The 26,971-nt window shown below is 42.2% G+C and overlaps 1 protein-coding gene across 1 annotated transcript in view; it reads right to left on the bottom strand.

The window, feature by feature from the left end:
* Window positions 1-295: 295 nt before the first annotated feature.
* The window catches only part of PCDH19 (protocadherin 19), a 118,002-nt gene continuing 91,326 nt past the window's right edge, over window positions 296-26,971 (bottom strand). The window contains exon 6 of the mRNA XM_008273147.4: window positions 296-1,278. Within this exon, the coding sequence (XP_008271369.2) occupies window positions 680-1,278 (599 nt within the window). The 3' untranslated portion in view covers window positions 296-679. The remainder of the gene's footprint in view (window positions 1,279-26,971) is intronic.

Here is a 26,971-nt window from a genome sequence, read left to right as displayed (position 1 = left end):
GTAGTTTTATTATTTTTTTAAGAAAAAAAAACACCAATCTTTAAAAGCCTTTTGCCATCACCACACACATAGCAATTTGCAATATCAAATACAACAATAGCACAGCTAGCAAAAGGGTTCTTAAAGCAGGGGTGTCCACAGCAAAGTAGCGGCATTGGAAAGTACTGGAGCTTCAGAGACAACCTTTTAGGGGCTCAATTTCACATCACTGAGTCAATGAATAGTACACAATAAATGACCATTAACTTGTCTACACTACGAAAAACAGTGGCGAGCTTACTAAAGGTGTCCAGAGCTTTTTTTTTTTGACTTTTGCTTTTTTTAATGTAATCCTCCACAAACAATGGTAATTTATATTATAATTTTGACATAGAAAAATATATAAATTCAAACACTTAATACATAATACTTTTCACAATTGAATTTGTCTCTGTTTCCCCAACATCAAGGCCCCATGGACAACTCAAGCCAAAGCTAATTTGCTCCAACTGAACACCCCTGCTGCCTGTTGAAACGAGAGGGATTGTCACAGAATGATAGTCATTTATTAACAACTCATTTAGGCAAAGCTCTGCAATACAGCCACTCAAGAACCAACCATTGCTGAGCAATTAAAACGAGCAGCTCCTGCTTCTTCGCTAGCCAGCGTGGTTTCTTTCTCTTCTTCCCCAAGACTGATTTAGAGAACGATATCCTTCAGACGCTTCACGCCAGGGGACTCTTTGTCACAACCCTCCTTCAGAATGGGGTTGACCTCATGCATGACTTTCTCGCTGTCAGCTCCACGGGGCTCAGCTTCAGAGGGGCGAGAAGGGCCATTGTTGACATTGTTGACATACTGCTCCAGATCACGGGCTGGGGGAGCCAGGGCAACCGTGTAAGACACAGAAGGCTTGGTAGGCAGAGGGCTCTTGAGGTGGAGAGGGGAGGTGATGGGGCTAATAGCCTCACAGCCATTGCCGGCCTCCCGGATAGCGCCGTTGACCTTGGGGCTGCAGATGGTCACATCCACAGTCCTCTTGCCTTTCAGGGTGGGCCTCTCCTCTGTCGGGTGGTCGCTGACATCTTTCCCAAAGGTTGCAAAAGTCCGCTTGGTTGGGCCGCAGTCGTCGTAAGCCTCAACGTCGGCAGCAGTAGCCTCAATGGACAGCGCGATGATGTTCCTCACGTGCTCAGGGGACTTGGAGCGGGTTGGCATGGGGTTCCGGGGCATCCAGCACCTGTCAGAGTGGCCAAGAATCCGGCATTCTTCCCTGCAATGAAATCCTTCATTCTGATCTGTTTGGAGAAAAAGAAAATGTCAATGTCATCATTGACATCTTTTCCCAAGAATTATTGTTACTCCTCAGTGCTCTGGTTTCTTAGGTATCCACAGGCCCCTATTGGGAAATGGCACTTTTAGATAGTCCTTTATTTCCATTTGGGACAAGTGTGAAGAATTGAGGTTTTTTTTTTTTAAGGCTGGAGCTCTCCCCCTATGCATACGCCCCCCCCCCTTTTTTTTAAAGATTCATCCATTCACTTGAAAGTCAGAGTTACACAGAGAGAGAAGGAGAGTCAGAGAGAGAGGTCTTCCATCCACTGGTTCACTCCCTAGATGGCCGCAACAGCCAGAGCTGTGCCAATCCAAAGCCAGGAGCCAGAAGCCTCCTCTGGGTCTCCCACGTGGGTGCAGGGGCCCAAGGCCTTGGGCCATCTTCCACTGCTCTCCCAGGCCACAGCAAAAAGCGGGATCAGAAATGGAGCAGCTGGGACCCAAACTGGCACCCACATAGGATGTCCGTACTGCAGGCAGTGGCCTTACCCACTATGCCACAGCACTGCCCCCACCTTTTTAAAAAATATTTTTGTTGCTGCTCCTGCTGCTGACAAAATGAAAAACCTAAAGGGAAACAAGTTATGATTTAAAAAATGTATTTTTAAAAAACTTTATCCTGAGTGTCAAGGTGCTGAGTGTCAGCATTTTTATCAACTCCTGCTAAAAATCACCTGTGTTTTGAAACTGGAGTCAGCAGAAGGGTGGAGGCAGGACAGGAAATGCAATAGTCAGTGTATCTTAGAAGCCATGGCTTTTTTGTTTTGTTTTGAGCAACAGCACTGCCAAACACCCTTCCATCCTACTTATTATTCATACACAGTGCTTAATCGAAGTTTGCATCAGAATCATACTCTTTGAAAATCCAATCAAATCACTTCTTTTTCACCATCGGTCCCACCAGCCAATCTCCTCACTGTGCCATTTCCATGACTTGATTTCTCACCAGAAGGCACACTGAGATCTCATCTTGCAGCTGATCCACAAGCTTCAACTGACCCTGGGAACACATCACTCACATGTTAGGCATTGTTTAATTGGACCCACCTAGTCCTAGTCTACCTAGATAGTTATTTTTCCTATCTGCAGTTTCATTAGGACTATATTTCTTAAAAGAAATACTTCATGAATTACTTTAATTACATCATAGAAGATCTCAGCAATTAAAATTCATAATTATTGGAGAGACATGTTTTTCTACTTCCAGATCAGGTTCATTAAAGGTTACAATTTCAATTTGGCTCTCATAGGGGTTTTCAACATGAGCTTGAACTCAGGATTAACTTCTGCTTGTCCATTGGAAAACTGTTCATGTCAATGCTGGTTTAGAGCCCTAGTTTTCTAGATCCATATTTTTCTAGTTTTCCCTAGTTTTCTAGATTTATATTTGTTACATTGTTTTTTAAATTTATTTATTTATAAGTCTGAATTACATACACACACACGCACGCAGGTGCATACACGTGTGCACACGCAGAGTGGGGGAAAGAGAGGGAGAGGGAGAAAATCGGGAGAGAGAGAGAGAGAGAGAGAGAGAGAGATCTTCCATCTGCTGGTTCAGTCCCCTAATGGTCAACTGGCTGAGGCTGGGCCAGGCTGAAGCCAGGAACCTGGTGTTTTTTCCAGGTCTCCCACATGGGTGCAGGGGCCCAAGCACTTGGGCCTCTGCTGCTTTCCCAGGCACATTAGCAGAGAGGTGGATCGGAAGTGGAGCAGCCAGAATTCAAACTAGCGCCCATATGGATGCCAGCACTGCAGATGGCGGCTTAACCCACTGCACCGTCCCCTGTGTTACACTCTTGCACAAAGAAGACCTAATGAAAATTTACAGAAAACCTAGGGGCAGGATTGGAGGAAGTGGAGGAACTAGGCGAGATTGTAAGTAGAGAAATATGTGTGTGTGTGTGTGTCTGTGTATATGCAAAAAAGAGTTGGAAATACATTCTGTGACTGCTTTTCTGCAGGGGAAAGAAGTATGCAATTCAGGTTTTTGTCTGACATCAGTCTATATATAACACACCTTCTGTGTACCCTTGCTTTTTGTTTTTTTTTTTTTTTTGGTAGGTTTTGTTCGCTTGCTTTTAGTTGTTTTTAAACAGTAAATGGCATAGCAAAATAACGTATTGCTCTGCCTCATTTATCAAGGTTTCTCTGCTAAACAGGTGGCAGTGGGACCTCAGGAATAATGGTTGAATCGGTTACATATTTCATCATTTGTAGAAAAGGCATTGGAATCAGTTAAATGTCAAGGACCTAATCCAAGCTCAGTCAGGATTTCAACACAACTTTAGGCATGGTCCTTGACCTCATTTAAGCTACTTAAAAACCAACTAAAGATAAGATTCTTTCACTGCAACTGGATACAATTTCTCAATTTATCTTGAAGATGGTCATTTGCAGCCCCCTTTTGGTACTAGGGAATGGAACATTCAGAATTTTGGGGAAATTTGGAAGCAAATAAGGAGTATCATCACCAACAAGAAAAGTGCCTTCCTCGTAGATAGGACAATGCTTCTGCCACCTCCAACAGAGTTCCACACCAGCAATGCATGGCCACCCCTGCAAACTGAACGCTTTGTCAGAGTCCTTTCTCTGCCTCTTCCCTGGGAACTCAGTGCCTTCACCTGATACTCTATTATCATTCAACATGCATATGTTCCTGGGAGGTAGAAAAAAAACAAAAGTAGAGGAAACATGTTGGGATACACTTGAGAAACATTCGTTATTTGTCAAAGAACTGATTCACTGTCAAATCACTTTCATCCCAACCCAGCACTTTCCCCAGGAAGGCCACAGGATCCCCGGAGTAGGACAGAATTTACATCCTATATTATAGTCTCCCAGCAAGATATTTCTGTCTCACCATCTCTTCTGAGTTCATGACCTTCCGAACAATAGCTCTAAATATTTATTTAGTCATGGAGAGTAGGGAGTTGCAGGTAGGGAACAGTTCAATAATTGACTTCCATTTTTATGAATCAGGGTGAGAAGTCAGCAAAAACGTCCAGAAGGCTGTGGGAACCCTGTTCTTTTTAATCCCCAACTTAGTGCATAAAGGCATAGAAGCCTTAGCCTTTCAACCCTGGAACCATGGACTTGTGACCAGTTCTGAAGTGAAAACCCCAGCCAATCTTCATATTGATATTATGGGGCATTTGCTCATGCTTCTAAAACTTAACAGTGGTGAACTACGCTCAAGTATGATCTTGCCAATATGCTCAACAGAAAGCCCTTATATCTTTGAGTTTTTAGTACAACATGGCTTTCTTCAGATTTTGAGATGCAGTTTTTTTTCAGCAGCATTCAATGACAGATTGCCACCCATGTGTCACTTTGAAGCCAAGTGTAGGTTGTCTTAAAATGAATAGCATAGGGGCCAGCACTGTGGCTTATCAGGTAAAGCCACCAACTTCAGTGCCGGCATCCCATATGGGCACCAGTTCTAGTCCCAGTTGCTCCTCTTCCAGTCCAGCTCTCTGCTGTGGCCTGGGAAAGCAGTAGAGGATGACCCAGGTCCTTAGGCCCCTGCACCCACATGGGAGGCCCGGAAGAAGCTCCTGGTGCCTGGCTTCAGATAGGCGCATCTCCAGCCCTTGCAGCCAATTGGGGAGTGAACCAGCAGATGGAAGACCCCTCCCCCATCTCTGCCTCTCTGTAACTCTGCCTTTCAAATAAATAAATAAATCTTTAAAAAAATGAACAGCATGATGAGATCTGTATCCCTGGCATATCCATAAGCTGTACTTTGGAAATTTATATTCATTAAATAAAAGTTAAAAAAATAAATAAAAAAAAGAAAGGAGACCAGGAACCCCAGAGACAGGTACTGTAAGATCTTATAAATCCAAGAAGACCAGAGCAAGGAATTCAATCTTCTCAGAAGCTTCTCTGTAAAGACAGTAATCACCTTTGGCTTGCCCATTGACAAAATGGGAAAAAAAGTCACTGGGAAGAGGAAAACATAAACCAATGCAGTGGGTCCAAGAATGCAACCAGTCTAAGCCTATCTATCCATCTTGCTAAGCCTATCGTAGTCCTATATAATTAAAATAATATGCATTTTTCAGATTAATTATGTGAGCTTTTTTTAAATTTATTTGACAGGTAGAGTTATAGACAGTGAGAGAGACAGAGAGAAAGGTCTTCCTTCCATTGGTTCACTCCCCAAATGGCTGCTACGGCCGGCACTGTGCTGATCCAAAGCCAGGAGCCAGGTGCTTCGTCCTGGTCTCCCATGCGGGTGCAGGGCCCAAGCACCTGGGCCATCCTCCACTGCACTCCCTGGCCATAGCAGAGAGCTGGACTGGAAGAAGAGCAACTGGGACTAGAACCCGGCGCCCTATGTGAGCTTATTATATTCATTGTTCTTATCTCATGCAAGTAGAGACTGGAATCAAAGAGACTCATTTATTCACAATGTCTCACCCCTGGTTTGGATCTGATACCAGCATTTCCTTAAGTCCTTAAGTTGCACTTTATCATCATTGGTTTCAAATAACACTTTATAACATTTGTGTCAATACAATTCAAAGAGACTCTAACCTAGCTTTAAAGCATTCGTAGCCATTTTCTATACAAAAGAAAACATGGTTAATATAGACATGCAGGAAGAACATCCCTGCCCAAAACATGGTAACCTACATTCATAGATGTACTGCAGATGAATTACATTTCAAAAATTGAAACTTCATCTTAATAAAAAAATTTAAGTATGTTAAAAGTGAGAAGATTACATTACAAGTCCCCTTAACAACAGCAACAAACACAGACCAGATTTAAAAAAAAAAAAAAAAAGGAGACTGGGAATAATACAGGACTAGGAAGACTTATGTGCCTGCCATCATGTAGTATAGCAGCTGGGGATATAGGCATGAGACTAGAGAGGACTCCTCTAACATCCTCACAAAGGAACCTTCAAGATTCTGGCTCCGGCTTAATCAGAGGTAGGCTAACAAGCAATTTTCTGCTAAGATTCCTCTTATAAGCCTCTTTGTGATTTGGTTCTTTGCGTCATCTTTATCTAAAACTATTGGCCTGAACCTATGCAAAGCAAAATCCAATAGTTTCAAATCCACACATTGTAGTGGAAACTCAAACACATTACTCTGTAGAGATGAATGAAGAGAGGTGTCTTTAATTTAAACATACACATAATGGAGTTAACCAATGAATTTGCAAATTTGTCTTTCCTCCTTCTGAAATTGTCCCTAGGATTTGCCAAAAATAAAAAAGAATTGATAGAATGCATAAATTTGGAAAAGGGACACAAATCTTGACACCAGAGAACTATTTAATTCAAAACACGTCCGATTATTTTAGATTAAAAATACAGAAAAATGCTTCTTTAATCTAGACAGTAATAAGTATTTTCTGGCCACAATCTGCCGTTAGGGACCTTGGTGAGAGAATTCCAAAACCACTGGCAAAAAATAATACAATCTTGAATAAAAGCATCAGTCTTGTAAGGGTATAGGAGGCATAAGAGGCAGCAATGACTAAGTCATGATGGATAAGGAAGTAATTCAAGTAGAAAAAGATCAGAATATGTTATTTTGTGCAGATAATAGCAAAACTTTGTGCAGCGATTATCACCCTCCTTGGGACTGAAATGTCTGTCTCTTCAGATGTGGGCAAACAAAGTGCTTTCACACTAGAAAGAGCCTACCCATAGTCCCAACCAAAGTAATACAAGAAAATGACAAAAACACCAAGTCAGGCTTTGCTAAAACTTTTTAAATCCTGGTGGAATAGAGCAGCAAAGAGGATCTGTCAGGCTTGTACAGATATCCAGTCACAATGGATGTGTTTGATGATGCTGACAGTTCTTTACTCTAATTCAGAGTTTGGGTGTATTAACTCAAAGGTCCTAATGATCACAGACAAAAATCCAACCATGAAAGAGTTCAAGGTTACAGTTACAAAAGCAATGTGTTACCTCTTCAGAAGTGATCTGCAATCAATGAGGCAGAAAGCAGAAGTTCCAGTTCCTGAGAGTTCAAGTAGTTAGCTACTTCTAAGTAGCACAGTAACACAGCCTGCAAGCAAGTGATGTGTAAACCAAAGCAGCTTCCTGGATTGTGCTCGTACACATCTACTTAGTTTTATCTGCATCACTCCATGAGCAGGACAACCTATGACCAAAGCAGGGCTAAATTTTGTGCAGTATAATGGAAGAGATTGTGGCAACAATTATGACAAAGTGTTGTATAAACTGTTAATGTGTACCTAAAGAAATTAAGAAAACATAACTGATGTGTGCCCCCCCCTTTAATCTGCCTAGTTCCTATTCATATGAAACAAAGATAACCAATTACCTAACTCCCTTTATCTGTTTTTGTTCATTAAAAGCAGAGCCCTACTTCTGCTAGGGATGGCAATGTGCTCAGCTAAATCTTCATTTCTTAGCCCCCCTTGCAGACAAGAGTGGCCATCTAAGACTGGACCAATGTGATGAAGGCAAGATGTCATGAAAACTCCTTAAGTATGAAGAGCTGACTTAGCTGGAGACCATTTTGTCCTGATTCCTCCCTGCTGTGTCCTGTCTGCAATGAAGACATACGGCTGGAGCTGCATCATCCATTCTAATACTGTGTGGTACCCTGAGGATGAAAGCCATGTGCCTGTGAGTAACAGAATAGAAAGATAAAAGGACCTAGGGATATTGAAGACATAGAGCCATCTCACCAAATCTGAATTTCTTATATATAGCAGGAAAATTAAACTTCCTTCTTGTTTAGGCCATTGATTTATTTTCTATAGTGGGAGATGGGCAGTCTGTATTACCATCAGATGAACACAGCTCATGACTGATTATCCATGAAGTCTCAACTTAAATTTCACTTCCTTTATCTGATCCCTTAGACTAAGGTAGGTCTCATAGTACCTCCTTTTATAGCATTCACCATATTTGCAATTACTTGTTTAATGTCTGTATTCACTGCTAGCTTTCAAGCTCTAAATGAGCAAAGATTATATCTGTCTTGTTTCACTGTTTACACCAAAACAAAACTAGCAAAGCCAAGGCAGTGGTGCTGTGGCAAAGTGGGTTAAACAACTACCTACAATGCCAGAATCTCATATGGGTGCCGGTTTGAGTCCTGGCTGCTCCACTTCTGAACCAGCTCCCTGCAAATGCACCTGGGAAAAGCAATGGAGGATGGCCCAAGTGCTTGGACCCCGGCAGCCACGTGGGAGACTCAATAGAAGTTCCTGGATCCTTGCTTCAGCCTAGCCCAGCGTTGGCTATTGCCACCATTTGGGGAGTGAACCAGTAGATGGAAAATCTCTGTCTTCCCTTTTGCCTCTCCTTTGTTCTCTGTAACTCTGTCAAATAAATAAATAAGTCTGGGGCCAGTGCATTGGCACACTAGGTTAATTCTCCGCCTGCAGCCCAGCATCCCATATGGGCACCAGTTCTAGTCCCAGTTGCTCCTCTTCCAGTCCAGCTCTCTGCTGTGGCCTGGGATAGCAGCAGAAGATGGCCCAAGTGCTTAGGACCCTGCATCCGCATGGAAGACCAGGAAGAAGCACCTGGCTCCTGGCTTCGGATCAGCGTAGCTCCAGCCGTTGCAGCCATTTGAGGGAGTGAACCAACATAAGGAAGACCTTTCTCTCTGTCTCTCTCACTGTCTGTAACTCTGTCAAATAAATAAATAAAAATATTTAATAAAATAAAATAAATAAATAAATCTAAAAATAAAAAAACCTACTAGCAAAGCCAGCACGGATCAGGTAGCCAATAACAGTTTAATTTAACTGAATGACAAAGGTAGAGAAAGAATAAAGAATCTTGGGGCTGGCACTATGGTGCAGCAGGTAAAGCTGTGCTGCCTATAGCACCAGAATCCCATATGGGCACCGGTTCGAGTCCCAGCTGCTCCACTTCCGATCCAGCTCTCTGCTAATGTGCCTGGAAAAGCAGCAGAAGATGTCCCAAGTCCTTGGGCCCCTGCACCCACATGAAGACACGGAAGAAACTGCTAGCTCCTGGCTTCAGACTGGCCTAGCTCCAGCAATTGTGGCCATCTGGGGTGTGAACCAGTAGATGGAAGATCCTCTCTCTGTCTCTGTCTCTGTCTCTGTCTCTCCCTCTCTCCCAGTAACTCTGCCTTTCAAATAAAATAAATAAACCTTAAAAAAATAATCTTGGTCAACATCTCAGATACTATACCTCTGATATAACTCCTAAAAGTGGAAATGAGAGCCAGCGCCGCGGCTCACTAGGCTAATCCTCCGCCTTGTGGCGCCAGCACACCAGGTTCTAGTCCCGGTCGGGGCGCCGGATTCTGTCCCGGTTGCCCCTCTTCCAGGCCAGCTCTCTGCTGTGGCCAGGGAGTGCAGTGGAGGATGGCCCAAGTCCTTGGGCACTGCACCCCATGGGAGACCAGGAGAAGTACCTGGCTCCTGCCATCGGATCAGCACAGTGCGCTGGCCGCTGCGCGCCAGCCGCGGCGGCCATTGGAGGGTGAACCAACGGCAAAGGAAGACCTTTCTCTCTGTCTCTTTCTCACTGTCCACTCTGCCTGTCAAAAAAAAAAAAAAGTGGAAATGAGTATTCTATTTAGTAGAAACAGTATACAGACCTAAGAGTAAATTGTGTAGCTTTGTTAAAGACAACAAAATAAATGTAGAATTTGAGAAAAATTAAAGTCATATCATCTTAGGTTCTGAATGGTTTCCTGCATACTAAAGAAATTAAAGAGATCTAGTAAGCTTTGATATCCAGTTAGAAATAAATTTACTGTATACTTGGGAGTTTTCTATGATAACAATGGTTAACAGGGCCTGTACTCTGATAAATTAACACAATAGGGGCCAGCAGTGTGGCATAGTGAGTAAAGCTGCCATCTGCGGTGCTGACATCCCGTGTGGGCACCGGTTTGAGTCCCAGCTGCTTCACTTCCGATCCAGCTCTCTGCTGTGGCCTGAGAAAGCAGTAGAGGAAGGCCCAAGTCCTTGGGCCCCTGTACCCACATGGGAGACCCCGAGGAGGCTCCTGGCTCCTGGCTTCAGATCAGCCCAGCTCCAGCCATTGTGGCCAACTGGGGAGTGAACCAACAGGTGGAGGACCTATCTCTCTCTCTCTCTCTCTCTCTCTCTGCCTCTCCTCTCTCCCTCTCTCTCTCTCTCTCTCTCTACCTCTCCTTCTCTCTCTCTGTAACTCTGAGTTTCAAGTAAATAAATAAATATTTTTTCAAAAGGTAACTACTTAAATAAATTTTAAAAAACACAATAAAGAGAAGAGTATGTGAACTCAATGTGTCAATCAAATATCAAGCTTTGTTTCATGGCATCAAATAAAATTGCTGTTAATTCCTGGAAAAAAAACTAATTAAAATACACACGACAAACCTAATGCTCCAATCTAATATGCTAGGGAATTACCAAAGGAAAGAATTATCAAAAAGAGGGTTCTTGAAAGCATTTTAAGGCCTGCAGAGTCAGAAGGATGGAAATGCTTTGTGTTGTTTCACAAGGCAAGTAGAGCACCAATGATCTCAATGGAAAAGGCAGGAAGGAAAGACAGTGGGAAAGAATGATCGAAGGGCAGGAAGCACTGTCTAAGTTTTCTACATTCCATCTTGGTTTTGATCTGATTGACATCTTAAGGACTAGGCTTCTTTCCAGGATGTTTAGACACCATTTGGAAAGTATCTGTTGGGCATTTAGCAAAAATTCAATAAAGGCTTAATGACAACTTCCTGGAGCTCTCCCAGGCTATAATGCTGGAGGGAGTTTACACTCACTTCCTAAAGTCAAATATTAGTAAGGAAAGATGGCGCTCCATCTGTAAAATGTTCAAGTGAACGCCAGTGAAGGCTGAGGCGTTTTCAGAAACTCCTGAACCAGTGACACCCAGCTATCTGTAGCCACTCTATGTAACGAGAGGCACATCACAAATTACATTACAAATGACTACCTGTCTCTTTCTCACTCCCTTCTTCCCTTTCTTTAAGCATTTTCCTTCAGTTGTGTTCCTCCCTAACACTTGCTTTTTGTTCTCCTGTCCTCTCGCCTCCTGCTTGTTAGCAGCCCTTTCTATAGCACTGGGGTTGACAGACAGCAGGAAGATGGGTAACATGACAGAACTGTGATTGGCATTTGAAATATCTATGTGATATTATTTGACAAATCCCCAAAAGTGGTGTCCCTTGTAACAATGAAGAAAAATTCCGACTTTTTACTTTTATTTATCTTGGTACAGACATTAAGAAATAAATGCCTGTTAAAATAAGAGGCTCCATCACCAAATTGACATCATCAGATTTTCTTTAGCTATACAGCACAGCCCTGGGTAAAGGGGACCCAGGGTAGGAGAGTTGTGATGGGGTAAGACAGACCAGAATTATCTGGAAGTGGAGATGCCCCATAGAATAGAGGACCAAGGGAAGGGATGGAATGTTAGAACAAAGTTCCTGAGACTGGCAAAGGATCCTGCCAAAAGAGGAAGATAGGCACAGAAGAAAAAGCCAACCCTGATTAGCACAGCTTGGCATTTTCAGGATGGTTGCCCAAACAGCATGAATTCTGTAAAGTTTAGCTCCAGCCAGAGACAGGGAGGATGGCTGAAAAGACTGATGAACCCCAATCTTGCCCTAGACCATTTGAAAGATCAGCATCAGTTAGCAAGTGCCACTCAATATTAAGCCTCTGTGATGCCAAATGGCACACAGGCCTCTCTTCTCATTCACAGTCTGTGCACCTGCAATTCACTTACTCTCGGTGTAACATGAAAATAGATTAAAAAGATGCCCCTTTCAGAATTCAAAGCAATTGAATTATCTTCAATGGAATCTTTAGTGCTGAGCTGGTCGAAGAGACAAAGTTAAAACATATTGAAGTATAAGTGCTGGAGAATTTAATATTTATGATAGATGATAGTGTGGCATGTACAGTCATACAATCTAAGTTGCAATTTGGGCAATCACAATAGTTCCTGGAGTTTTCATTTTTGTACTAGGGCCCAATTCAATTGAATCCATAAAGAAGAGATTTCAAGATGTGTATAAGTATAAATCGTTTGTGCTGATGCATGGGGAGCAAGGAAATGAAGTAGAAGGCTGCCTGGAAAATTGAGACTAAGAAATAAGAGGTGCTGACAGTGACTGAGATAAGCAGAGATTGACTAGACTGGAATCTTGGTATTTTGGCTTCTATGATGGAGAAAATGATCTGCCAAAGTGCTGGACTTCATCTAGGCGCTTAGAACCCATTTGAAAAAGTGCATTTATCAGGAAAATAGGAGGTGGCAGAGAAGGCCAATGGACTCTTTCCCACAAGGAGAAAAACTGAGATACTGCAACTCTGAACAAGATGGGCCTGTTTTCGAAAGTTCCAGTCTACGATACTCACAAAACTAACTCCCTTCTACAACACCTAGTCACTTCTTTGAAGAGGTCAAGTCAGTTATTTGACTTTGTGTAGATTAAAAATAGAGTCTTTCACACGTTCTACAGATAGTTATGCTGCTGGGAAGCCGGAGCCCTTAGATCACACTTACAAGCAGCTCTGCACCTAATGTTATCCCCAACTAGGTTTCACCCTTTTCTGAAAGATAAGGAAATTTCTAGCACATCATGAGCTGTAAGAAAACCACTTTGATGATGGTTAAGAGCATCTCAGGTGTCTGATGGCACAAATAAGGCCAGTACAGAATGCGAGAGCAGACAAGGTATGTTGGCCAAAAGAACAAACTTCCCCTTTTAAATGAAAACTTAATGCTGGTGGGGATAAAAGAAAATCTACTGGCAGCTGGTGTTCCCCTTAACAGGAACTGACACTTCTTTCAGTCAAGTCCCAGGACATTCCGTTTTTCTGAACAGACAATTCTGTAGATGAGTCAGTAAAAATGTTTCAATTGTAATTTCTAGATTCCTTAAAACTTATTGACTGCCAAAACGTTTGTAGGACTGGGTGGGGAAGCTAAAGCAACAGCATTAGTAATTCTCCAATCACTTTTTCCACACTTGAAAAATAAAACACTCAGTAAACCAATCACTGTCTCTTGCAATGATTCAAAGCAATAGTGTTTGTGGTTTATCAGCTGAGCAGTCATCCTGAGAAATGGCCACTGGAAACAAATATGAGTGTTAGGGGATTAATATCTATTAGCTACCTAGGATGGACTATTTGCTACCAATAGAAGCCTCATAGAAGTGTCTACCATTATCTTGATGTTTCAGTGTAACTTCAGCAACCATCTGGGCTACTGTACTTGAGATAACACTGCTTCTGGGTATAGCAAACAGCACAATCATTTAAAAAATTTCATTTCAAATATCTTCCTGGAAGCTAATAAATTTTACAGCACTTCCAATCCTTCCTCATTGCAACAAAGAAAAGTTTAGTTTCAAGCAAATTAAAAGTAAATTGATTGCCTTAGGGGAATCTATCCAAATATCTCTTTTCCATGTTATAAACTTTTTTTCCTAAAACACTGAGAGAAAGAGACAGAGAGAATATGAACCTTGAATGGAAGCACACGATGGATGATGGAGATAAAGAGTGTCAAAGAGATAGAAACCAATATATGAAAAAGACAAACCACAGCAAGAGAGGGAGCGTAAGATACAACCCAAACTATTAAATCCTGTTTGCAAAACCAGGTAGAAATCAACTTAAAATAAAATGCAAATATGTCACTGGGGTGCAGGCCTAACATTTGTGCTGGAATTTATGAATAATAACTATGAATAATGAATACCAAACTTGAAGGGATCAAACACTACCTTCTATGTTTACTTGTCATCATCCATCTTTCATGGACAATGTTCAGTGTTATTCTTTTGCTCTTTTCCTTAAAATTTCTTTGAATTATTCTTTTTTCCAGTTGTCCACTTCATCATAGAAAGCAAGTTGTATTTTTGGGATGTCCCCTCAGAAGCAACACACAAAGTCAGAAGGCCAATTAATCTATTCTTTGAAGAAGTCTGATAATGTGAAGGCACTCAGTGATGGTCTCAGTACTCATACAAGGAATAAAAAGTCCTTTACATTTTAGCACATGGAAGGTGCAATGCGCCCTGACCTCCAGCTTGACTAACTTTTTTTTCCAACTCTTCTTTAATAGGAGAGAATGGCTGTTCCATCTGAAGCATCAGGCAAATCTTAGAATCCATTTAGGCTACAGCTGTGAGTGCTTTTTTTTCTGATTTGGCTCAAATATGTGCATATAGGAGTAGCAGAAGGCTCTCTGGTTGAGATGACCTGAGTCAAGACACTCTGACACAGCTCTAGAAAAATCTGTGTAGGAGCTGATGCATAATAAGCCTGGGTCATGGCCACAAAATATCACACACATGCATGCACAGGCACTCATATTCTCTCTCTCTCTCTCACCACCAGTCTTCATCATCTTTATTCATCTCCATTCACAAATTAAAACAGTGGAACAAATCAAAAGACTACTACAAATCAAGTTGGCAAATTTAAATGCTCTGATCATATGTGTTTACACCCTTGGAATAATCCAGTTTTCCAAAACATTGCCTCTCCTGAACTCCAAGTTTATTGCACTTGCCCCTCGTTGGTTACAATGCCAATCTTTTACGACTAGGTGGGTGAAACCTGTGGTTAATGAAGAAAGGCCATGCTGTGGCAGGAGAAGCCCTCAGGAGTCCAGCTTTGCGTATAGAAAACAAGACAGCCCCAGAAATAGAAAATTTGAAGCTTCATTCAAGCCTGTATGATTTCCAGTCTCTGAGATTCCAATTTGGCAGTTACAAGGGAATGTGTGCAAACTTGCTTAATATAAAATGTTGGACTCAACAATAAAAATATTCTAAGAGCAAACTGAAATTATTAATTAAAGAAAAAGACTTTTTTGGCCCTGGAGCTTTCTTATCCCCTTAATTCCACTTTGCAAATTTTTTATTTGCTTCTGTCAGTTAGTGAACAGCAAAGAATCTGGCTTGTTATTAAAACTACAGATAAAATAATCAGCTTTGGCAAAATGTGCATGGTGCCTAGTTGAAGAGCTAAGGCTCATCATCTGCTCATATATTGAGACATGGCACAACTCCTTTTTCTCGCTTAATGGCCCTGGATTATTTGGTAGAGTGTGGGGGAAGGACAGCAGAACTAGGAAGGAGAAGAGAGTGGGGAAGATACAGAATTATATTTTAAAACCTCCTACTGGTGTTCAAAGAGCTCTCTGCTGTTGATCGCATGCACATAAGCACACACACACGCACGTGCACACACACACACGCACACACACACGCAGTATATGGAATTGTAATAATGACATAACTTATTGGATAGGATGCTTACAGGATACTAATAAACAAAGACATTGACAAACGGTTTTATTCTCCTGGGAGATCTTTGTCCCCCTTTTTCTAGAGTTTATGCAAACTGAAAAGTTTATATTTTTAACACCCTGTTGTCCATTCCAATATGGGAGGTCAACGGCATTTCAACAAAGAAACCACTCATGAGTAATGATTTTACGGAGACAAGAGTGGGGAAATGAACTGTTTGAAATGAGTCTAATTCCTTGTGTGATGGCTAATAAAAAGAAACATCTGAACACAGTGCTTGAGAAGCATTTTTGTACTGTTCAACAGACTGAAAATAATAGCCTTTTTTCTGGTCTGCATTAACATTAATAACAGCCTTCCCTTCTGGTCATGTGTGTTTACAGAAGGAATCAAGACTCATACAAGAGCCCGCCTTTTTCCTGTGCCACCCAACGAGATACCGCATGTCAAGATGGTTTATTTTTTTAGCACTACTTTAATTTAAAAATAAAACTAATCATTGTCTAGATGCTTCAGAAATGATGTGGGACCTGTGAGGAAGCCCAAAATTTTTTCAAGATAGCTCTCCAAGAGGTTGTTTGGGAAATAAAAGTGGACACTTGCATCTCACTCTTAATGATGTTCTTGAACTCTCCTGAGAGGAAATCGTCCATCTGTTCTATTTACTCTCTACTGACCACACCCCGCACACTGTCCAGGGCATAGAAATCGTAGATTGATTATGTACTACACAGAATAATCTGCAATCTGCAGGTTGTCAGCTCTCTCAATTTAAGATAGAATGGCCTTTACAAATTTTCAACGTATTCACAGACATTGTATAAAAGAAAATTCCCCCGTTCAATGAACCTTTGATTCTAGCCCATAAATAATAAGTGCTTTCATGAATGCAATCCCATTCCTCTTCTCATCTCCTCTCTCTTGCCTCTGTTCTCTAAGTGTTCGGCTTATCTCTTCCATGACCAAAATATCTTCCCATCTTACCATTTTGTACAGACCTTGTCTCTCTTTCCTCAGCTTTGTAGCCTTTCTTCACCACAGCAAATCTTTCTGCTTAAAAGCTTACTCCTCCAAGGAAGCTATGGGGAAGTAATCAGAGACACTAGCAGCAGCCAACTCTGCCAGAAAGCCTGCGGGTATGGAAAAGGGCTGTTCTCTGGGGGCACTTCCTCCTCCCCACCAAGAACCTTCCGAGTAAGCCTGACAGTTCCGTGGGGGCCCCACCAATTATTAGAAACAGCTGTGTCTGGAATTTCCTTAGCAGGGTGTGTTACCAGCACCCCCTTATAAGGAAAATAATATGAACCATGCAACTACATAGTCTTCACACCCCATACTAGAGCTCACATTCCCCATTATGAGAGTGAATGGTAGCATGAACTATAAAATAAAAGGTTAAATCTTACAATTCCCTCAAATTCTAAGAAGCAGCCGTGAATTTAATGCCTAACCCCACCACCACCACCAAAACAACCCAACAGAGCATTCAATAAGCCACTCAATGATTTGCTCATTGGACACTCACAGCCTAATGTACCACTGGTCCTTCCCTGTCCTTTACGTCAAGATCATTGGGCCATCAGCCAAAGCCTAGAGAAGTAAGCTTCATCTCGGTGAATTTGAATCTCTAGTGTCAGATACAGTCAGCCTGACTAATGGGAACCACCGCTTGCCAAAATCTACAGCCTCTCTGTCTGTTCCACCCATCAAATATGCTTAGAAGTCCCATGGCAGAAGCCCAGCAGTCTACAGCTCCCAATCAACTATCAATAGCTTAAGTGTAAGTGATTGTGGATGAAGTACATGCCAAATGTGTTTCCTCTTTAGCTGCAGGAATTCCAGTGCCATTAAGGCACCCTTAATGCTTATACCTAACGATTCAGACAAGTATCCACAAGCTAAGTGTTATGCCACGTGCCACAATTACAGCATTCAGCACAGAACTAATAGGTATTTCAGGCTCAAGTTCTGGGAGCACAAAATGCCAGTGTTCACAGGACTTCGTCTTACTGTTGAATATAACTGAAGACAGAGGTGTTCCCATATGCCCTACTGGTACTCTGGTGGTATATTTCTGCCTCTTCAGGATCCCACACCTAGAGAACAAAGGGATGCATGTATACACAATATAATCTGGAACTCTCTAGTGAATCTTATCTCTCCGACATCCCATTATTACATCAATGGTAATTCACTGAGTCTCTCCCCACACTTTCTATCCTTGGACAATTTCCATATAATTCAAACACAGTGTTCTATCAACCTACATTTTCTTTTCAAACCAGAGCTTCCCATCCTATAAAAGAATGTTATATCTCAGAGACAATGTTTGTTTTGAAGCAAGCTGCTGGGGAATAGAGCTTTTCAATAGCCAGCTGTAACAGAAATGAGTATCATTGACTGGGTTATTTCTAAGTGCAGTAACAACCCACTGCATTCAAAAGGTAAAGCTTTGTTTTCTTCCTTAATCAGAACCAAGTTGTCGCATTCACATCCAGTGGGAACCCAACTAACTTTGTGTTAACTATTAATGACCTGCCCTCAAGAATAACATGGAAAATCCAAAGCATTGTACAAAAGCTGCCATCTCTTTATAAATCCTATACTTTTGAAGCTCAAGAAAATATCTGCCCATATTGCTCTCTAAAAGGACAGAATAATTAGTAGGTCCCAAACGCTTTTCAACTGACCAGAACCAACTTTGTACAAAATTACAGGTGGGTATAGGGACAAAAGAACTGTTTGATCCATAATATTTGTGTGTGTTATGGAGAAATCATACTTTCTTTCAGAATAACAGTGCCCATTTATTGAAAGACTTTAGCATTATTTAAATACTCACTATTTAAACAAATCTCAAAAACACTGAGTCCAGATACAGGCAAAACTAATCAATCTTTTCCAATCAACATAATACTTCTCTGCCCTTGCTTCCAGTGGCCACAGAACCAAATGGAAAATAAATGCAGCTAAATAGTAGCTTTTTGATTGCTTTTTGTTGTTATTGTTGTCACGTTTAATGTTTTGAGTTTCCTTAGTTTGGCCAATGTCTTCCATTTCTTTGTTTCCTATTGCCATAAATGCAGTGTCTCTGAGGATATGATGTTAGAGTTCCCTAACCCTTGCCTAGTTCTCCTCCACTACTGATAACAAGCTATAAAATGCTATAATTCAGTCCAGCTGCCTCATCTTTACTTGCGACTCCAGGAGCTGAGCAAGCCGATCCCACAGGGTGTGGACTGAAGTGGGTGGAAGAATGTGTGGCTGCAGCCCAGCCCTGGCATTCCTCTCCCAAATTGAAATCCTCCCCCACCAGTCAATACCTAAGTTCTGCAATCATGTTTACACAGCTGCAACTGTGCAGACCTTGAAAATCATGCAAAGCAGACTAAGCAAGACTGCTCCTTGTTTCCTTCTGAATTTAATCCTATTTACTGAAAGAAGAATAAATGGATGTATTGAATTCCCAGTGTTGGGGTAACGACTACTGGGAAAGAGCAAATGTTCCCCTCCCGCACAGAACATCCATTACCATTGCCGCAGCCCACAGGTGTGAAGTTTTCTGTCCGCTAGTAAGGAAGTAGCAGCCAATAAAAGCTCGGCCCACAAGGAAAATCAGTCACAATGGGAAACACAACCACCCAGCCCAGAAAACAATTCACTATATCACTACATTCTAAAAACTACTTACAGTGAAGAGATGGGTAGGACCCGAGTGAGGCAGAGTTTCTAGCCACTGGGACCTTGAAAGTGTAGGTAAGTCCACTCTCCTCTCATGGAACCCTGCCCCGAGTTGGCCACGTTCCTACTCAGCAACATGAGGGTAGCCCTCCTACATCCTGGTTGGCTCAGAAAGTGGGAAAAGATAGAATGCAAGCTAGATGAAGTGTACACAGCGCTGTGTTCAGAGGCAAGCTCCTCTCCAGAAAGCCTAAACCGGTTCTTTGGGAGCCATTTAACACTTCATCTACTCTTTGCCAAAGGGAATCTTACCAGCTTGCAGTGCATTGAAGGCAGCTCCTCTCAGTGAAGTGTACATGGGAATAGGGACCTCCTCTTCCCCAGAGATACTGCAGCCAAAGGTCTAAGACTGTGGGCTCAGGACCTTAGAGTCCCTGCTCAAAGACCTAATAGCCCTATCCTATATCCTGTGGACGATGGTTAGTCTCTGTGTCTTGTGAGGTTTTTTTCCCCTCATGTGTTAAGATAGAACAAACAGCACTGATCTTATGAGATTGTCGGGATGATTAAAAGAGGAAATGTATATAAACCGAACTAAAGAGGGCCTGGCACAAAGGAAGAATTCAATACACTTTAGGTAGTGTTATCCATCAAGCAGCTCTAGTTATTTCAGGTACATCAAGGGCAGGCCTTATCCTTAGATCATTTAGCCAGTTACTAGTGAGATATAAAGGAAGAAGTGATGAGAAAGACCCCATCTTAAAGACAAACCCCATGAGGGTGTGTCTGTCATGGTGACCCAAATGCCACCGTTAGTTATTCCTTTGGATTATCATTACATTAAGATGCAAATGCTATTTGGAAAAGGAAAGCTGTTCATTTAACATGTCCCTGGGAATAACTAGGACCTTGGGTAAATGGAACATGGGACAGGTAAGCTTTTGTGTGGAAAGCAGGAAAGAAGCAAAGAATGGTTGAGAATGCGGGGCCTTGAGTAGAAGGGCTACTGGTGCCAGAAACCAAGAAAACCTACGGAGAGTATTGCGTGCCTATGCTCCCAAGTGGAGAGAAAAGTGCAGGCAGATAGACACAGTGGCACTGTCTGCACAATTGTGCTGCTGAGGGCTGACCCTTGCGTGTACCTTCTGAGAAGGTAAAAAATGCTCTTCCCTTGTGCTTTCTTGTCCTCCTAGCCACAGAGCTAATTCTGACTCTGTTGCAATAGATCTCATTTCTTTAAAAAAAAAAAAACGCATACACAGAATGCATTCAAATTTAAAAAAAAAATAGACCTCAGAAAGGGGATACTGACAAGATGCCTTATATGCTAAGTATGCAGAATTAAATTGAATGAGGCACTTGGAGCGGGAAAGCAAAACTAGGCCTGCACCGCACACATTTGGAAAGGCAGTACTAACCTGACAGTACAGAAAGCTTGTGGTTTATAAACAGGGAGCATAATGTGAGAGGGGAGTTGGAGTGGAGTGGGGATGCTGCTTGAGTATCTTAAATGGAAGGGAAAGGTATGGCAAGAGGAAATCTCCACAATTAGTAGAAGTAGAATCATAAAAGTAAAGGCAAGAGGAGCAGATAAAGTCAAAGCACCTAGGGAAATACAGCAGGCATTTTCTTAAATGCAGGTGCATCCAGCTAAAACAGAAAGTTGAACAGGCAAAAGGGCATCTAGAAATTAAATTGGAGAACTTGTGACAAATGAGTGCCACTTAATTGAAGGGCAAAACACATTCAAGGTCCTCTCATCCTCTATTCCTTCAGCAAAACCACATCAGGGATATAGGGCTAGGTTCTCAGAGACCAGCTCCTCAAAAGGCTGAACAATGGAATTAGTGGAGATAATGAGGCCAATGGAGCTCTGAAAGACGGAGAAATCCTCCTTCACTTCATCTGAATTAAGGCTCCAAAAGACTGCAGGACACCAACAGCAAACTGGAACTCTGGCCATGGGACTTGGTAGTTCCATCACACAGGAAACAGGCTAGTAGTACTGAACTAATGGCCAGCTAAGAAACCAAAGGAAAGAGCTTATCAGCCCATTTTGAGAAAGGCAGAGGCAGCTGCCAAGGCATCAGAGGGGGAACAGCTGTGTTCTTCACTTAGGGGAAAGACCTAATTAAGTTGAAAATTGCCAACTATTCAAAAATGGATGATTCAGTAAGGGGGAAGGAGGATGAGAACATGAATTGGGTGTAAAAGGAAAAGAGGACCATTTCTACAAAAATACACACATTTCGAAGCAGAGTTAAGCTAAACACATGCAAACAAAAGCCGAAGAGGAGGAAGAAACTCAGAATGTTTAACACAAGCTGGTTTCACCCATTTTTCATCCTCATTTCCCTTGCCATGATGAAAGATTTTTACAACCCAAAGCTCCATGACTAAGAGGAAGATTTCCCACACTGCCTGGGGGGGGGGGGGGGACGGCGCTGTGGCGTAGTGGGTAAAGCCACCACCTGCAGTACCAGCATCCCACATGGGCGCTGTTAGAATCCTGACTGCTCCACTTCCAATCCAGCCCTCTGCTATGGCCTGGGAAAGCAGTAGAAGATGGCCCAAGTCCTTGGGCCCCTGCACCCGCGTAGGAGACCCAGAAGAAGCTCCTGGCTCCTGGCTTCGGATCAGTGCAGCTCCGGCCATTGTGGTCAATAGGGGAGTGAACTAGCGAATGAAATACCTCTCTCTCTCTCTCTCTCTCCCCGCCTCACTCTACCTCTCTCTGTGTAACTCTGACTTTCAAATAAATAAATAAATCTTTAGAAAAATTCAGCCAAAATGCCAAAGAGTTCCCCAATAATCTTTTTCATACAAAATGAATAGCAGGCATGAGGATGTGCCATCATGATCCCCTATAAATCATTGCACCGCACTCTTGAATTACAGTTCTCAAAATAGGAACTTGAGTTCACACACGAAGTTAGTGGCAGAACCAAGACTTGAATCCAGATGCATTAATCAGAGCTTTCTCCACCTTTCCATCTAATAAAAATTCCATAAAAAAGTAAAAACAATTGGAAACACTGAAATAAGTGTTGAGAAGTCAAGGACAATCACAGTGTCTTCTAACAATGTGGATATTATTTTTAGATCATCATCGAGAAATGATCATCACCACAACGCCCATACATACAGTACCACAAAAAATGGCCAATCTAGAATGACTGAGCCTTGCAGACTTGCAGACTTGCAGTCCCATAAGCCAAAAAGAACAGAACTGTCAAATAAAACTTCTGATGTTTATCTTAATGAAAATCACCAATCCAAAACAGCTCCGATCAGAGGAAATGATGAGTGAAACAGAAGCTAAAGGCTTGGACTTCATCCGGCATTTTTCGAAAGATAAAGTTTTAAACACTAACATGAGCAAGAAAACAGGTGAGAGGGAAGGAAATTTTGAGAACACTCAAGCTGTGATTCAATTGAAGTGTTGTGGTCAACGAAATTGCCATTGACAAAGATAACACAGCAGGCTGCCTCAAAGAGTAAAATGTAAGAAACTAAGCGACAGACCAGTATCTGTCCAGATGCCAATGCTGCAGATAAACCTGGTACTTTCAAACATGCCCCTAGGGTTAGTTAGGCACCCCAGTTGTTTCCTTCCATTTCATAGTAATGCTGTGACTCCTGATCTTTCTGCCTTCACTGCTATATTCTGCTGCAGTTTCCCTACGCAACATCTCTTCCAAACCGGAGGAGGTAGCTCTTTCATAACAGAAATAAAAACTTCCAGTAGCCTTCGAGATTTCAAATGGAAAAACAGAACAATGCCCTGGAGTCACATAAGGTATCCAGAAAATACAAACTCTCTTCTGATCCATGCTCTGTCTTGGAGTAAATCATTCTACTTCCAGAATCCGTAAAATGAGGTGGATGAGAAGTGCCCTGGGTATGAAACATTGGTGGGTAGCATCTGCTGTCTGGTAGCGTTCAGAAAAATTAATTGATCAACACTTGTTCATTGAGAGCCTTCTCCATTCACAGAAGCATGCTATGAGCTGAGGGTGGGGGAGTAGTGAAGAAGGCAACTGTATGAAATAAAAGGAGCCATAACAATCTTCAATGAGGGAAGACTGAACCACTAAAACTATCTTCATTCATTGGCTTTGAAAATTTCTCTATTTTTATAATTTTGTATAAGAAATTCTCCCTAGAAGGAAAGAGGGAAGAATTGGGCCAAGCTGAAAAGGGACAGGATTGGAGGAAGAACTAAATAAAAACATTGAGGGAAAAAATGTGTGTGGACATAGGAAGAAGGTGAAGACAGAGGGAGGGAGAGTCTGTAGTACAGTTAGCAATTTACAATTGGCCTCACAGAAGAAAGGACATGCTACTTGGCTTAAAGTGTTAGAGTTCAAGAACAAATGGTCTGGGGTGGGCATTGTGGCACAGTGGGCTAAGTTACCACATCCCATATCAGAGACACCCACATCCGATATCAGAGAGCCTGATTTCAGTCCCCACTGCTCCACTTCTGATGCAGCTTCCTGCTAGTGTGCATTCTGGGAGGCAGCAGGTGATGGCTCAAGTTCATAAGTTCTCGCAATCCACATGGGAGATTCAGATGGAGTTCCCAGCTCAGCCTCAGCTGCTGCAGGCATTTGAGAAGTGAATTAACGAAAAATCTCTCTCTCACTCTCTCTCTCTCTCTCAAATAAATAAATAGACATAAAAAAGAACAGATGGACCATGAGAGCTGTGACATGTTAGCTAAGAAGGAGGAGTCTTCTTAAACTTTGTTTAGGGAAAATGGAGTTATCAACTAGGAAAGAGGGGATGAACAATTAAGTCCATTGTGCACTCAAGGCTCACTTTTTTCCCTAATACTAGAGCAAAAAGCCCATCCCTTGATAGAATATCAGTGGTTCTTAGTTTTCAACCATATTTTTATATCGTGATATGTCTTACTATTTCACTTTGATTTTCACCCCATGCTTCATGAGACTGCCACTGAACAGTTTTCAAGGAAGGAATGCCAAAAGGAGGAGATGAAGATGAAGGAGCAATGACCCCTCAGAGCAAGCACACCATACCATCTGTTAGCATGAGCATGGCACTCAGAACAGATCCACTGGCAAATGGCTGTGTGCTCAGGAATCTGAAAATACTGCGACAGAACCCAAAATCAGAACAAAAGAAGGTGAGAAGTTGAAGGGTTTTACCAATTATCAACGCACTCATTTTACATTTTAAAAAAAGACAAAAAGCAAATTAACATGCTATATATAGCATGCGCATAGGTGTTGTAAGAGTGCCAAGTAAAGGAGAGATCATAGCAAACTAAGATTGTCCAGAAAGGACACTTATAGGACATCATTTTAAATTGTCCATCATTTTGTCCATCATTTTAAATTGAGAAAGAGTCATGGATAAATGAAGATGTAGGAGAGGAAACCAAGGAGAATGGTTCATCCGCATCATTTGACCACTACATGTTTTGAGTGTCCACTGTAGTAAAGACACTGCACTAAGCATTTTACTCAAGAGTATCTCACTTAACCCTTACATCCACCCTACAGGGCAAATATTACCAGTAACCCCCATTGTGGGGATGAGAAACCCAGAACTGGCCACGGAAAATATCTTGCTCCGAGTTACACCATTATGTACTTGTGGAATATGAGAAGAACCTAAAATCTTTGACTGTCAGCTCAGTGTTCTCACTGCTAAGCTTGATCCTGCTGAGAGGAAAGCTCTCAGGTCAGCAGACCAAAGAGGAGGACAGTGTAGGAAAAACACATGCACACAACTAGTTATCTGATCCACAAGGATATTAAGAAAAGGTATAATATTATGTGTAAATGTCACTTATCATTGATCCTTGCCTCATTATTCATCATTCCATCGATAAATGCATGGACTAAGATTTTTGAGAAGCTAGTAACCTACTCAAGGCTCTATGCTGAACAAGTAACAGAGTAAAAACTACAAGTCCCAGTTCTCACTGGGCCACATGGCATGAAGTTATTTTAGGGACTATAACAATTTCAACAGTTTGTATACAACACAAGAATTTAGATTCTTTGGAAGGCAAAGAGAAAGGCACTTCCAGTTACATTAATCATGGAATGTACAGCCGGCGCCGCGGCTCACTAAGCTAATCCTCCACCTTGCGGTGCCGGCACACTGGGTTCCAGTCCCGGTCGGGGCTCCAGATTCTGTCCCGGTTGCCCCTCTTCCAGGCCAGCTCTCTGCTGTGGCCAGGGAGTGCAGTGGAGGATGGCCCAAGTGCTTGGGCCCTGCACCCCATGGGAGACCAGGATAAGTACCTGGCTCCTGCCATCGGATCAGCGCGGTGCGCCGGCCGCAGCGCACCGGCCGCGGCGGCCATTGGAGGGTGAACCAACGGCAAAGGAAGACCTTTCTCTCTGTCTCTCTCACTGTCCACTCTGCCTGTCAAAAAAAAATCATGGAATGTTATGTTCAAGCTATGAAAGAAGGTTTATTTTCACAATGAATCTGTCTTGTTGCAAAAACATGATGAAATCCCTTTAAGTGTTTTGCATATCCCTACTTTCACACAGCTCTGTGTGTGGCATGTCTCCCCGCCCCCTACCTTTCCATTTGGATGTTGACAGACACAAACATGTCATAAGGTCAGTCACAAACCAAAATGCTATGCCACAACAGCTCAAAGCAAGGCAAGGGTAAAAAAAAAAAATACACGGGTTTTTCACTTACCAGTTGTATGTGAGTTGTTATGTCCTGGAATTTATATAGAAAGGATTTTATTAGGGGCTCTGGTTGAATTTTTTCTGTCATTAACAAATTCATTCCACTTCAAAAAGAGGTAGAAATCCAAAGGCACATAAATTCCCATCATTACTCAGATGACACTGTTCCCATGGATCTGCTGTGAGCTCATTCATATGGCAAGGAGATATGACCTTTCAGGCAGAAGCTGGGCATTTTTAAGTCCATTGTTAGGAAAAAAAAAAAAGAATAGAAGGGAATCTTTACAGGGTGATTTTTTAGAAGAAAAGTAGAAATGAAAAATGCATCTCCTCATTTATTTTTTAATGAAAGTCTGGGCATGAGGTGGGAACAAAAAAAGAATCAAAATGATGTCTGCCACTCATTACCATTGAAGAGCAGTGAGGCAAGAGAAGGAGAGCAGCAAAGAGTGATAGGAACCCAGGAGGGGGGCGGGGAGTGGTGCAGTTTTTGACATAGAGAAGGCAAAGTAGAGTCCAGGCCAGGCCATCATAAAAGAACTAGAGGGGCTGGTGCTGTGGTACAGCGGCTTAAAGCCCTGGCCTGTGGCACCAGTATCCCATATGGATGCTGGTTCAAGTCTCAGCTGTTTCACTTCTGATCCAGCTCTCTGCTATGGCCTAGGAAAGCAGTAAAAGATGACCCAAGTGTTTGGGCCCCTGCACCCCACCTGCGAGACCCGGAAGAAGCTCCTGGATCCTGGCTTTGGATCAGCTCAGCTCTGGCCTTTGCGGTCATTTGGGGAGTGAACCAGCATATGGAAGACCTCTCTCTCTCTCTCTCTCTCTCTCTCTGTAACTCTTTCAAATAAATAAAATAAATCTTAAAAATAAAAAAAGAACTAAAGCTTTGCTTACCTCACCTCAAGCGCTCAAGAATGTATGCATACAGATCTCTCTTCCAAACCCTTGGTGGACATCCTATAATTTCTCAAACTAGAGTCTGAGATGACCCAGAAAAATGATTTCAGAGTGAAGGGAGCTTTCTG

This window comes from Oryctolagus cuniculus, chromosome X (genome assembly GCF_964237555.1).
Source record: "Oryctolagus cuniculus chromosome X, mOryCun1.1, whole genome shotgun sequence".
In the NCBI taxonomy this organism is placed as follows: Eukaryota; Metazoa; Chordata; class Mammalia; order Lagomorpha; family Leporidae; genus Oryctolagus; species Oryctolagus cuniculus.
The sequence above is the reverse complement of the archived record's forward strand: the minus strand, read 5'-3'. Positions and strand labels throughout refer to the sequence as shown.